Raw genomic sequence first — 15414 nt, forward strand, 5'->3', positions numbered from 1 at the left:
CCGTTAATAACCATGTGAACAACTCTGTGAATGCCATGAATTTTCCGTCTCCAAGACAAGAATTACTGGATGGTCAAGGTGTGCAGCAAAGATGAGAATTTTGCTGCTGCTGCTGTCTACACTGGCTTTCCTTACTCTAGATTTTAGCTGGTCACTCACTAATAGAATATCTTAACTGATCTGTATTCAGATCCAAATCCAGTATAACCCACAGAGGCTTTTCAAAAAAATTATGATTTTAGAGCTGGAAGGGAACATTGAGGTTATTCAGTTCAACCCTCCCACTGTTTGGGTGTAAACTGAGGCCCAAAGACAGTTACAAACTTGCCAGGATCATTCTGTTCTCTGTGGCCCTAGTAGGGGTCCCCTCTGTTTCCTGTGATGCTGCACATAAGATGTTCCATAGCAGTGATGTTGGAGACCATCAAAGTCAATTGTATCAAGTTGTGGAGAGGCAAAGTGGCCTAGGAAAAGACAATCCATCTCTAAAATATATCCCAAATCTGCCACCAGTGCCGCTCTAGTCCAAGCCGCCTTTAGCTCACCTGCACTAATGCCTTACTCTTTCTTCTCAGTGGCATTTATGTTTCCCATTCACCCTCCAGGGTTGCAGCTAAACCTATCTCTTTAAACCATAAGTCCAGTTCTATTCTCCCCTGCTCAAAATGTTCCAGTAGCTCCACTTTGTACTTAAAATATAATCTAAACACTTTGTAACTTCCTGCCTGATCTAGCTCCTATCCACCTTCACGTTAATTTTTTTTCTTAGCTTCCAATACTCTACCTTTTACTCAGCCGATTCTAGATTCACTGGTTTTCTTCTTCCTTTGAACACAGCACACAAGCTCTTTCAGACCTCAGAGTCTGTGCTTCTATCTAGATTGCTCTTCTATGGATATCCATATAGCTAGTTTCCTCCCATCAATCAAATGTCACTGCTCAAGTGACATCCAATTCTGAAGTGGCCACCAATTCCTTAATATTCTGCATAGCTCTGATCAGCACTCAATATTTTTTCCTTTAAATAATTTGTTTGTATATCTCCTTTCCTTCATTATAACAAAAGCTTCAGAAATGTCTTATTTACCAAAGTATTTGAGACAGAAAACAATTATCTTGCTCAATAACTATATTTTAAGAACAGTAAAAAGTTGCAGTGGAACAATTTTATTTATTTATTTATCTATCTATCTACCTATTTATTTATTTATTTGTACTAGGAATTGAACCCAAGGGTACCTTGCCACTGAGAAACATTCCCAGCCTTTTTTTTTTTTTTTAATTTTTTGAGACAGGGTCTTATTAAATTGCACAGGGCCTCTCTTAAGTTGTTGAAGCTGGTCTTGAATCTGTGATCCTCCTGCCTTAGCCTCCAGAGTCACTATGGAACTTCAGGTGTGCATAACTATGCCTAGTTGATACAATCTTAATAAAGAATCTAAGAACACCAACAGCTATCATAAGTCCCTTAGCCTATTATGTTGCTAATTATGGTCACTGTGTCTCCTAAATGCCAACTCACATGAAAGCTTAAATACAGTGAAGAAAAAAAGTATATAAGCATTAAAAACAGTTTTCTAGATACTTTTGAAGTCAATTTAGAACATAAATTAAGTTCCTAGGGCTCATATTTGAGGTTGAGTTTGAGTAAACATGAATATGTGACCTATGGGAACCTTTTTGAGGGCCTCCTGGAATTGCTCTGTTGTATGAAATTTGAGACCTAAATGACCAGCTTGATTGGTTTGCTAGTTACATCTGTTGTTTTTCCCACTAGTGTCCTTCCTTCCAAAATGGTCTTCCTTTCCAAAGACAGAAGACCTTGCTGCTTACTTAGAAAAAAATGGGGAACTGTAAAATGAAAATTATTTGATGAACTATGTCTTTAGGAATGAAAATAGCCTACTTGATCCAGAAGAACCAAGACTATAAGAACTATGCAAATATTATGGGAACTCTGATTTTCTTTTATTGATACACTCTATCTGCAGAGAGATTGGCAGCAAATGCTTAAAAGGTCTGTGGGCTGAAGCAAAAACAAACCAAAAAAAAAAAAATAGAAAAGAAAAATTAGATGTTTTCTCTTCTTCAGATTGTCTTGGGGAATAAGAACCTAAAGAAATGTACTAGAAAAGCAGCTCTACAAAAAAAATAAGATTTTGAATCTTTGGAGGCAAAGTGGTTCAGAAGTGTCCCAGGAAGCTATCCAGGGATTAAAGAGTGACCCTGGGAGCTTAGCTAGAACACTTCCAAGTTTTTTTGAATCAAGCATCTAAGGGGGAATATTTAACTGAACTATTTGGAACTTCTTGGTTTGAAAAATTGGAATGCGATTATGAAAAGATCCTTTCTTAGGAGATTTTTTTGTTTATTTTTTTGGCACCATTGCTTCTGTCAGGGCCAAAAAAACCAGGGGGGAAAAATCTCCAAACTAAGTGAAAACTCTAAATTCTTACATATATATAAAAAATGTGTTGGGTTGATTCTATAAGCTGTAAGGGTTTGGCTTGGGTAATGCTGGAGGTCATAAGTAATATTGGGTCAGAGTCTTAGTCTGTATCTGTGCTTGAAAATGCTCATAACAACAGCGAGGGAGTTCTGGGCAGTTTCTGAAGAGTTCCGAGGCTGGGGCAGCAGAGTTCTGCTCATGATGCCTTAGGTATTCATTTAATATAGGATGGTTCAGATCTTTCATCTAAAAGCTGCAAAGATAAGGATTGGAAATTCAGCAGTCTTTGCAATATCATGGATAGCGTGGTGTCTTTTTAAAACATTGATATTTAAGATATCATTATGAAAAGGATAGTAAAGAAATCCAATGAGCTAAAGAATATTTATTTTCATAGCATTTCTAAGATGAACTTTGTCAACATCAATTTAAAAAAAAAATTAAAAATATATCAATTTCATTTTTAAATGAGTCAACAGTACAATGAGATGTGTTTGGGAGGAAGGGTGGAGAATATTGTGACACAAGTTGTATTATCTGGTATCAAGAATCCTAAACAGAAATAGAGAAATGAACTAGGCAAAATGTTCTGCTGAACAATTACACTTACTCCCCATGACTGTACCTTCTGGTCCCCTGTACTCTCCCAAGTTAGGCATTCAAAAATACAGATAGGACTTTTTTGTTAATTTTAGTCTTTCTTGTCTCATCTGTATTCTGGCATTTGGTCACTTCCAATGTGCATTTTATTTATCCATATTTCAGTGTTTCTTAGTATTTCTGCCAAGTCTTAAAACCCTGCCATCCATGCTATTTGTGAGATCAGTCATCCTAACCTCAGCCCAGCCACTTTGCTGCCTAGCCTCTACCCAGGTTCTCTACCCTCTACCTCTACCCTCTACCCATTTTGTTTTTCCTAGCCTCTACCCAGGTTCCTCAGCAATCATTCCAGGCGTTTGTGCTCACTTCTGATGTTCAGTTTGTTTCTGTAACCTTTACCTTTATCAAGATTACTCCTCTTATCACCTACCGCCTCCTCTGGGACCTGTGGCATGGCGTTGAGGGGACCCTTTCCTCTGACATCATCAGGTCTTCTCTTTACATTAACTCACATCACAGGGGCCTCACATTTTAAATAAGCAAACAAAAAACTCAAGTCAGCCACCCTTCTGTGATTCTGTAAGTGAAGTATCCCCGTTAACCACTTTATATAAATAGTGCTATCATCTGAATGTCCTCTCCAAAACTCATGCTGAAATTTAATTGCCATTGTCACAGTACGAAGGTGGGACCTCTGAGAGGTGAGAGGTTCTGGTTCTGCTCTCAAGAATGGATTAATGCTGTTAATGGGAGTAGGTGAGTGATTGCAGTGGTGGTTCCTGGCAAAATGGAGGAGTTTGACCCAACTTTTGTGTCTCAGCCATACTCTGCCCTTCGCCATTTGATGACGCAGCACAGAGGTCTCCTCTTGATGCTGGCACCAAGACAAATAGCTTAGAGTGGCCCACCCCATTCCTCATTAACGCCCCTCCTTACTCTCTTTGATCTTGCTTTGGTTTCTAATACAGTACAGAAGTTGCTGGCCCATGGGTCTTTTTGTTTCAGTCTTCAACCTCAAGGCCCTGTTTTTCCTACTGAGTATCTTTCAGGAATTCTCACCTTGGTTTTCTACCTCTCTTATGATGTGTTTTGTGGCTTAACTCGCTCCACATTCTTCTTCTATCTGAATGCAGATATTCAAGAAAGGCCCAATGTTCCTTTCTCTCGTCATTCCATACTCTCTGCCTAACAAGCTGCTTCCAAATTTTCAAACTTTATGCTTCTAATTTTGTGTTTTTATGGCTTTAGCCCTGTCCTCTTTCCCTGATCAAAATCCCTAGTGCCTACTTAAATTTACTGTTTACAACTCAAGCCTACAATTCAAATTCAGTAGTGTCCCTAAATCAAGTTTATGATTTTTTTCTCTCCAAAAACTTCTCCCAACTCTATGATTTCTGATATGGCATTCACCACCTTCTAGAAGCCTGAATCCTTATTTTACATTCAGCAACTATCCACTGTGTGCTTAAGAAGTGTTAGTCAACAGCTCCAGGCCCTGAGCATAAAGAAGCAAACAAGATGAATGCGGCTCTTGCCCTTGTAGAGTTTATGTTCTAGGGTGGGGAGGCAGGCAGCAAAATCATCAAATTTTGGTAGAGAGAATTGTTGTAAAGAAAGTAACAAGTGAATGGCTATTCTGAGGAATGGGGTCGGGCAGCAGGATAACATTAGACAAGGAGGTCGAGGATGACACTCTGAGAGGAAGACATTGAGCTGGGACTGGGATACCAAAAAGGCCAACATGAAAATATGGAGAAAAAGGGATTCTTGAACAAAGGGATTAGGGAGTACAAGAGCTCCAGATGGGTACATGCCTGTTTCCTTTATTCCCACTTCACCCCATCACTCTAATTTCAAATGCTCCTCAAGTTGTGCAACGTGATCTTCATTTTGATCCCTCTTGAACTCATTTCCTCCTGGGTGAAGCCCTTGTTACTTCTTGTTCCCACTCGGTTCTCTGTTCTAGTGCAACCCTTGTGTCACTACAGAATTAACCTTTGGAAACTGAAACTTGGCATCATACTCTCACTCCCAAACCCCTAGTGACTCTCACTATTTGCTGAGCTAATACAAACTTGGAAGTCTGACATTCAAATCTTTTCATGATGTAACCTTAAGATATCTTTCAGTTCTTTTCTTGTATTGTGCTGTGCACAATCTACTGACATTAGTGTGCAGAACACACCTGACACATTCCTGCCTCCAAGGGGACTGGTGTGTCTGTCCCTTCCCTTTGGCCTATTATGCTCTCATATCCAAGATGGCCAATCATAACCCTGCCAGCCCTTCCTATCTCAGGTCATCTTCCCATGTAAGAACCTTTAGAATTCTCTTCAGAATGGAGTTGATTCAAGATCAAGTTTTGTATCAACCTTATTCCTCCCTCCCAGCATTTTTCATGTATTTTCCCTGGATTGTGGTCATGTGCACATCTATTTTTGCTCTACACCCCTTACTATGTTGCAGATGTTTTAAGACAATGACCACATGTTACTTATCCTTGTTCTAGTGCATTGCCTCACACATAGTTGGCATTGAATAATATTTGTTGAGCAAATGAATGAGTTTGTCAAATCTGAATTTGATTAACTAATATTTGTTTCGTGATGTTTCCCTTTTATCATTGCTCTTACTGGTTTCTCATGAGACCTTTTGTGAAAAGGCAGAAAGCAGAGAGGAAATGCAGAGTCCTTGTTTTGAAACAGTCTAGTTGGTTTCAATCTGGTCAAATGATTAAGTTTATATTGAGAAACACTAAACATGACTGAGTAATCTGTATAGTATGAGATAAATAATTCTTAGTGAAATATTAATTGATTGATTTTCTGCTCAGGATACATAAAACTTCTTTTTATTTTTAGTTTTTTGGTACTGGAGATTGAACTCAGAGGTGCTTAACCACCGAGCCACATCCCCGCCTTTTTCATTTTTGAGATGTGGTCTCACTAAAGTTAAGTAGGGCTCACTAAATTGCTGAGGCTGGCTGTGAACTTGTGATCCTACTGCCTCAGCCTCCTGAGCTGCTGGGATTATAGGTGTGCACCACAGTGCTTGGCGACAAAACTTCTTAACTTTATTCAGTGAGTAAAATGTACATGATTGCAATCAAAGAGCCTCAGACTCACCACGTTACTGCATGTCCTATATCGAATATTTCTTCCTTCACAGCTCCTAGTCATAAAAAGAAAAGAGAAATCTCATTACTACCTATGAAAGGATCAAAGTTTGAACCATCTTGTAAAAGTCAATTTCCTCTTAATACTAGTGGAAGGGTCTTTTCTTCTAAGTAGTTTCATAGAGATGTTGCCATTAAATACTAAATGGAGCTGATCTAAGGAAGATGTATATATAGGGCTGGGGATGTGGCCCAAGCGGTAGCGCACTCGCCTGGCATGCATGGGGCTTGGGTTCGATCCTCAGCACCACATACAAGCAAAGATGTTGTGTCCACCAAAAAAAAAAAAAAAAAAACTAAAAATAAATATTAAAATTCTCTCTCTCTTAAAAAAATGCATATATAAATTGATTTCTCTAGAAGGGCTGAAATTAAGCATTTATCTTGCTTCAATATTTTTCAAAATAAGTACTTAAATTTAACCAAATAAATATTAGGGTAAGGTTTTCTAAAAAATATTTATATTACATTAATCCTGTCATCTTAATTATTTCTAATAGAAAACTGAAGAGACATTTTGGTAAAAAAACTTTAGAACTTGAATATGATAAAAAGTGAACTTGGTATTCAACATGTCTTCTAAGGATAGAAAAAGATATAATTCTTAAACTGTTATTTTTATTTCTAAAATACATCCTCATTATAGTGATTTTGGAATAGATTACCAAAATGAAAAAAAAAGTTCCCTGTAATGGCCTCATCTAAAGATAATTACTATGATTAATTATTTCTTTCCAGTGCAGAGGAAATCACATCAATTATACAATTTTGTAACTTAATTTTGTCCCACTTAAATTTTTTTAGAAGTATTTTCCACACTATATTGAGAGCTACATAATATTCCATCAAATGGTATAACACAATTTGTAAATCATTATTCTACTAATTGTCCTTTAATTAATTTTTATAGGGTTTGATAAATGAGAGTGTAAAAAACCACCCCTAAGCATATGTCTTATTCAAGTTTCTGACTATGTCTTTAAAATTAATAAATTTCTAGAAGGGGAATTACTGAACTAGAGGGAATGAATTTTTGCAAGGCTCTTGAAAACTACTGCCAAATTGCATTCCATAAAGGTTGTACCATTACATACTCCCACCAGAAATACATGGGAGTTCCCATTTTACTGAATTCTTGTGAACAAAAACAATCAATATTTGGTAAAACATCCAGTAATGACAATTCATGAACAGCAGTATTCTGCTCTTTTCAAACTAGGTCACAAGTAAAACTATACTATGGAACTCTGAATGACCACATGAATAGCTAATAGTTAAGGAAGACCAGGTATAATTTAAATTTGTTATGTGAGTTATTTTATTTAATATCAAAAATTTTGAGAGGGTTGATACTGTTGTTAATACATTCTACAGATTAAAAAAAAAAAACAAAAAACAAAAAACACTGAAGCTTAGAGAGGTTATGTATCTTGCCCAAATCGCACAACTGTTAAGTTGTACAGATGAGATTTGAAACTAGGCCATCTGGCCTCAGAGCTGACACTCATAATCATAGGCTTTAATGCCTAATTTATTATTTTGTTCAGCAAACATCCATAGAGCTGCTGTTATGTGCCGGGCAATGATTTTACTTAGGGGAGTACAAAGAATAATGAATATCACTTGGTTTCTGCTATTAAGAAAATCAATTATATAATTATAATTCAGCATAAAAATGCTATCTAGTAATTGTGCTAGGTCTTGAGAATGTTAACAGAAGGAAAATGTTATCTTAAAACACAATTATATGAAGGCTATCTTAGGTCTAAAGACTTCAATTAGATTGACTATATTAATGAAGGCATTAGACTCACAGGAAAAAGGAGAATTGACCAAGATGTGTAGTTGTCAGTACCCAGGCCCAAGATACCCTAGACAAAGGATCAATGAATTTCAAGTCTTTCATGGCCCATTGGAAAGGTGGTTGTTGTTATCTTGATGGCTTAGGGGAACCCTAGCTGATGCCAACAAATGCTCAGTTCATATGAAGAATGTTTCCCATGATGAAGCCATATTGACCAAACTGCCAGCCAAGAATGATCTGGATTTTCATGACTGCTGGGAGGTAGAAAGCACTAGTCACATTGACAAGAATACTGTGGTACACATGATAGATTCTTCCATTCCTTATTGTGCTTAAATAAACTGGCACCTCAGTTTGAAACCTTAATCTCATGGGTCAAGTCATTGTGAGAATATCCCCAAAAGAAAGATCTATTCTTGGTGTTATTGTTAAAAAATATCAAGCTCCTGAGTCTGAAAACATGAAAATTAGGGTAGGGATGATGGTAAATTTACAAGATAATGAATTTTACGACTGGGGTGCCTTTGGTAGCTTGTCATATAGACATTGGTATTTCTTGCATATGATAGGCTTTCCAAGTTTACAATCCTGGTGCATATGTACCACCCAACAGTAGGTAAGAGTACTCACTTTGAAACCATTTCTTTATGTACTCATGACCTCAGATTCTATTCCTCAGTTTTTTTCATCTGCAAAATGGGATAATATTACTTATATCACAGGAATATTATGAGGATTTAGTCAATAACTGTAAATCATTGTAGACAGTGGCCAAGTCATAGTAAGCATTATGAAAGCATGTGACATATTAATTAATATGTAATAAAAATATGATAGATATTGAAAAGAGGTTAAATATAGATAGAAAAGTTGTAAGAAAGGCATAGAAGCATGAAAAGATTTGGTATGTTTGCAAATTTTCAAATACATCTGTGTTTTTGGAATTTGGAGTTCATGTGGGAAACTGCAATAAAGAGAATATCATTTCAACTTTAAATTTTATAATAAGCAAAGAGGAATCACTCACTGAAGGTTTTAAAACAGAAAAATTGCAACTATGACTTCTTGACTTTAAAAGATGATATTTATCACTGAGAATGAACCTATTTTTTCTACCCTTTTAAAAAAAATCTTCTTTTCCTAAACTCGTATCTATGAAATGAATAATGGAATTAATTCTGAATTAGAAATTTGAAGACCAGGGCTATAGATTTTGTTCCTGTACTTGCATAAGCCTTTTGCCATCTTATGCTCTTAACTTCCTAGTTCTCAAATGGATCCAGTAACATTATTGCATAATGTTGTGAACACCAACTGAGATAATATACAGAAGCTCTGTTCCGATGCCAAAGGATTATAATAGAGATACCACTTACAAAATGGAAAAAAAAAGAAAATAGAAAAATGCCTTTTCAATAATTTAAATGAGCTTTTCCCCAGATATTTTAAACCATAAATACCTATACAGGTTTTACAAGCATCCTTGGAGACAGGAGATACAGCATACAATGTCAACGCTGACTTAAATACTTGCGATTTAGGAAAAACAAAATAAAAACAAACAAAAAAGAAAGCAAAAAAAAGTGCTTGCCATATTTTCCAAAGAAATATTCTGTGATGGTTTAGCAACTAATACTGATTTATAAATAATTTATTTATATCTCTGAACTGTCTTCCCTTTACTATATCCTATTAATATTTAATTGAGAGCTTATTTAATTTGACTTAAGTTCTTAAGTTTGGCTCCTACTCAATATTGAAAACCATTATTCAATTGTGAATACTAACAGAATATTAGCCTCTACCATATATTTAGTGCCTGCTCTTGATCTCTAATTCAGTGTTATTACATTAAGTCTAATTAAATCTAACTCTAAAAAATTTACAATAATTCTGCAAAATTTTAACAATCCTGTTTAACAAATAAGAAAACTGAGCCTTAAAGTTACATAAACAGAAAACACCAGGGATTTTGAATCCTGGTTTGACCAACTTGAAAGTAGGTAAAACAGTAAGTAAAGGAACAAGATGTGTTCCAGACGTGTAGTAAGTTAACTGGAGACTAGAAATCTGGGAAGCTGAGCAGGGAGGGGCCTGGGACTAACTGCATTTTATTGATACTATATCAATTTATCAACTGCTTCTTAATTCTGGTAAATCCACTTCCAGTAAAGCAAACCTAGACACGCACTGGAATATCTCCAAGAGAAACACTCATCAGTAAGATGCAATGTGGAAGAATTTCAGTGCAGAGAAGCTCATTTTAAAAATTCAAATGTATTAAACTTGAATATAAATTTTATGTCAGTAGCAAAGTGACTATTCCACTGCAAGGATTTTAGTTTCTGCCAACTGTGAATTTCTTTACTCAAGGTATTTATCTGGGCACAAAAGCCTTATCTGTGTATCTGAGAAGTAGTACAAAATCAATCAATCTCTCTCTCTCTCTCTCTCTCTCTCTCTCTCTCTCTCTCTCTCTTTCTCTTTTTAAGTTTGCTAATATAAAACAGTTGAGTGGGTTCCTGCACATTTAATCAAATTTTAAAAAGTTCACCTCTGGAGAAGAAAACAAACATCAGAAACTTTAGTCCAAAATGATTTCTGAGAAAAATTACAGAGCACTGATAACACAGAATAGAAGTCACTGCCTTCTCCCAGTGCCAACTACATGACACAGGACGGTGTTCAGTGAGTCAAGGACTGTACCAGTTATGGCCTGCCTCGAGTATGCAAGAGCACCACATAAATATTAGAATATATCCCAATCCAAATCTGTCCAGAAATTTCCTTGTTTATTTCAATACTTCACTCTTAGCTACTTATTAATTTGGACTTAATTTCTTCTCTCAGACAATGATTATCTCAATCGCAATCATTATTTGTGAATTATTCAGACTTTAGATAAAGTTACCAGAATTTAGTTAAAATGAAATTATTGTAGACTTGAGGTGTATTTTGTCTCTCATTAACAAATAACAAAACCCTCCAGATTCCTTCAACTCTTAAAGTCCTCGTGCTATCTTATTTTTGATTATCATAATTTAACAACCTTAAGAAGAGATGAATTGCCATTGAAAATTAAAACTGTTATTTTGCAAATTGCTTTAGCCTTTTATTGATCTTTCTTTCTTGCCTGCTTATATAATTCTTTATTAAGAGGGAGGAGTGTATTTGGTTTCTCTCTCTCTCTTATTTTAATTTTTTTTTAAAACTTGGTTATAGACCTTTATTTATTTACATATATGTTGTGCTGAGAATCAAACCCAGTGCCTCACACATGCCAGGCAAGTGTGCTACCACTGAGCCCCAGACCCAGCCCGGTTTCTCTCTTTTTTAATCTTAAAATTTTTCTCATTTCCTCTCTGAGCAAATGGATCCTTCTGGTGACATTATTAGACTTGTACCTGGTGTCATTGGACAGTCTCAAGAAAATCTGGTAACTGTGCACTTGAAACTTCAGAGTCCTTAAGCACAACTGAACTTGTTTTAGCCTCATGAAACTCAGACTTTATCTGACTTCCCAAACCCAAGAAAGCTGCTATGGAAGAGCAGGTAACATTATTTTGCTGAACACCACCTGCCTTTCAATTATGGCCCCTAGGTAAAGAATTTCAAAATAGGACGGCCCATCTGCTTACATATCTCTTTCAGTTATCCAAAAGACAACTATGAGCTCTTTTTAGGAGAACAGACAAAGCCTGAGGGACCCTGGGGCACTTAGACTGTTGGAGCTGAGTGACCATGGATTAGCCAAGACCAGCAGATTCACAATCACAGCGGGGATTGATTTCACATGATACTGTGGCACTATTGTCCTTCACTTGGAATGAGCATTTCAGTACTCACTGGAGCTATAGGTACAGCATGAGGTTGTCCCTGAGGAGCCAGTCCAAACACTTCTCCGTTTGGGGGCTTTTTACAAAGACTTCAAGAGGAAGTGCAAATTCTCGGAACACCTGAGAGGACCAAAGGCAAGGGCACCCCTGCTTCTTTTCTTTTGCTGTTGATACATTATTGCAAGAGGTTCTTTCAAGAAAAAAAAAAAACCTGATACCAGTCAATTCAGCTGCTACAAAGGAAGCCATGTGACCCTTTGGACCCTGTGTATAAAGTTATCCTCAGATGCTCAGTATCCTCATCTATGGCTGGAACTTGAAGCTGGACACCTGGGGATACAGCTGTAGTCTGTGTGACAGATGGGTAGCTGTGGTCTTGCCTGGTGTGAAAAGAAAGGGAGTTCAATGACATGTCATCCTTGGGGCTTCTACAAGTCTACTTTTTAATCTTTCCCTTTGCTCTGGTTCACTCTCAAGCTTAAAAGGTCATTCCAACGCATAAATCAAAGGCATTCCTGTATATCAGCAACAAATCCTCTGAAATGGAAATGAGGACAACCACCCCATTCACAATATCCTCAAAGAAAATAAAATACTTGGGAATCAACCTAACAAAAGAGGTGAAAGACTTATACAATGAAAACTACAGAACCCTAAAGAGAGAAATAGAAGAAGATCTTAGAAGATGGAAAAATATACCCTGTTCATGGATAGGTAGAAGTAACATCATCAAAATGGCGATATTACCAAAAGTTCTCTATAGGTTTAATGCAATGCCAATCAAAATCCCAACGGCATTTCTTGTAGAAATAGAGAAAGCAATCATGAAATTCATATGGAAAAATAAAAGACCCAGAATAGCAAAAACAATTCTAAGCAGGAAATGTGAATCAGGCGGCATAGCTATACCAGACTTCAAACTATACTACAGAGCAATAGTAACAAAAACAGCATGGTACTGGTACCAAAACAGGCAGGTGGACCAATGGTACAGAATAGAGGACACAGAAACCAATCCACAAAACTACAACTATCTTATATTTGATAAAGGGGCTAAAAGCATGAAATGGAAGAAGGATAGCATCTTCAACAAATGGTGTTGGGAAAACTGGAAATCCATATGCAACAAAATGAAACTGAATCCCTTTCTCTCGCCATGCACAAAAGTTAACTCAAAGTGGATCAAGGAACTTGATATCAAATCAGAGACATGGCGTCTGATAGAAGAAAAAGTTGGCTATGATCTACATACTGTGGGGTCGGGCTCCAAATTCCTCAATAGGACACCCATAGCACAACAGTTAATAACTAGAATCAACAAATGGGACTTACTAAAACTAAAAAGTTTTTTCTCAGCAAAAGAAACAATAAGAGAGGTGAATAGGGAGCCTACGTCCTGGGAACAAATCTTTACTCCTCACACTTCAGACAGAGCCCTAATATCCAGAATATACAAAGAACTAAAAAAATTAGACAATGAGATAACGAATAACCCAATCAACAAATGGGCCAAGGACCTGAACAGAAATTTCTCAGAGGAGGACATACAATCAATCAACAAGTATATGAAAAAATGCTCACCATCTCTAGCAGTCAGAGAAATGCAAATCAAAACCACCCTAAGATACCATCTCACTCCAGTAAGATTGGCAGCCATTAGGAAGTCAAACAGCAACAAGTGCTGGCGAGGATGTGGAGAAAAGGGTACTCTTGTACATTGCTGGTGGGACTGCAAATTGGTGCGGCCAATTTGGAAAGCAGTATGGAGATTTCTTGGAAAGCTCGGAATGGAAACACCATTTGATCCAGCTATTCCACTACTCGGTCTATTCCCTAAAGACCTAAAAAGAGCACACTATAGGGACACTGCTACATCCATGTTCATAGCAGCACAATTCACAATAGCAAGACTGTGGAACCAACCTAGATGCCCTTCAATAGACGAATGGATAAAAAAAATGTGGCATTTATACACAATGGAGTATTACTCTGCATTAAGAAATGACAAAATCATAGAATTTGGAGGGAAATGGATGGCATTAGAGCAGATTATGCTAAGTGAAGCTAGCCAATCCCTTAAAAACAAATGCCAAATGTCTTCTTTGATATAAGGAGAGTTACTAAGAACAGAGTAGGGAAGAAGAGCATGAGAAGAAGATTAACATTAAACAGGGATGAGAGGTGGGAGGGAAAGGGAGAGAGAAGGGAAATTGCATGTAAATGGAAGGAGACCCTCAGGGGTATACAAAATTACATACAAGAGGAAGTGAGGGGAAAGGAGGGAAAATATAAGGGGGAGAAATGAAGTACAGTAGAGGGGGTAGAGAGAGAAGAGGGGAGGGGAGGGGGGAGGGGGGATAGCGGAGGATGGGAAAGGCAGCAGAATACAACAGACTCCAGAATGGCAATATGTAAATCAATGTGCAACTGATGTGATTCTGCAATCTGTATATGGGGTAAAAATGGGAGTTCATATCCCACTTGAATCAAAGTGTGAATTATGATATATCAAAAACTATGTAATGTTTTGAACAACCTACAATAAAAATTAATTAAAAAAAAAAAAAAAAAAAAAAAAAAAAGGTCATTCCATGTGCTTTATATGGTACTCCATGTTTAAAATAGTCAAGAGTTAATTCTGATTTATCGTGTCTTAAAACAAAACAAACCTTGTTCACATGGAAACATTATTTGGGGGAAGCTTGAGCCCAACAAGAGGAATAAATTCTGCACTGTCTCTTCAAAAAAATATCTACAGACAATCATGTTTACATTGTATTTTTCTTATACAGCATGTTTCTAAATAACTGGAAATGCCCTAGTATGTACCTCTAGTGAGTACTACTAATATTAATAGATTTTAATTTGTTTTTAACTGACATTAAATTAATGTATATTTTGTCTGAATAATGATTTTGAGCCTACCTCCCTCCACTTTGCCATGTACTTTCAGACAATTGCCTACCTCAAACAATAGCAGATTTCTTACAAAATTTTCTATAACAAGCAATATAAAATGTGGTAATACATATCTATGAAAAACTGATCTTAAATAGTTAAAGAAGTATCTTTGAACTTCTTTGTAGGTACACTTAATTCTTTTTCTCATTTGTGTTTAAAGCTCCTTTATCAAACAAAATCACTAACATTCTGGGAAAATAATGCATCCCTAAAACACAGCCTGCAGAGGAAAAGTAGCTTTAATACAAGAGATAGAGGTTCCTGGTGCTCTGGGACTTTCAAAAGCACACAGAAAAAAATACCTCTTTTCATGTGATACATATACACGATGGAATATTATTCAGTCATAAAGAAGAATGAAATTAAGACATCTGCCAGTAAATGAATGGAACCAGAAACTATTATGCTAAGTAAATAAGCCAATCTCTAAAAAACTAAAGGCTGAATATACTCTCCGGGATGCCGATTCACAATAGGCAGGGATGGGGTGGGAGGTGAGGGGGTAGAGGTTCACTAGTCTGGGCAGGGGGAAGGGGAGAAAGAAGGAAGGGAGAGGGGCTGGGAATGGAAAGACCGAATGAATCAGACA

At 36.8% G+C, this 15414-nt stretch overlaps 1 protein-coding gene across 1 annotated transcript in view; it reads right to left on the reverse strand.

Annotated features, from left to right (window-relative positions):
* Adamtsl1 (ADAMTS like 1) overlaps positions 1-15414 on the reverse strand; it is a 344581-nt gene that overhangs the window by 282365 nt on the left and 46802 nt on the right. The window contains exon 3 of the mRNA XM_077108065.1: positions 6175-6220. Within this exon, the coding sequence (XP_076964180.1) occupies positions 6175-6220 (46 nt within the window). The remainder of the gene's footprint in view (positions 1-6174; positions 6221-15414) is intronic.

The sequence above is a fragment of the Callospermophilus lateralis genome, chromosome 2 (assembly GCF_048772815.1).
Source record: "Callospermophilus lateralis isolate mCalLat2 chromosome 2, mCalLat2.hap1, whole genome shotgun sequence".
NCBI lineage: Eukaryota > Metazoa > Chordata > Mammalia > Rodentia > Sciuridae > Callospermophilus > Callospermophilus lateralis.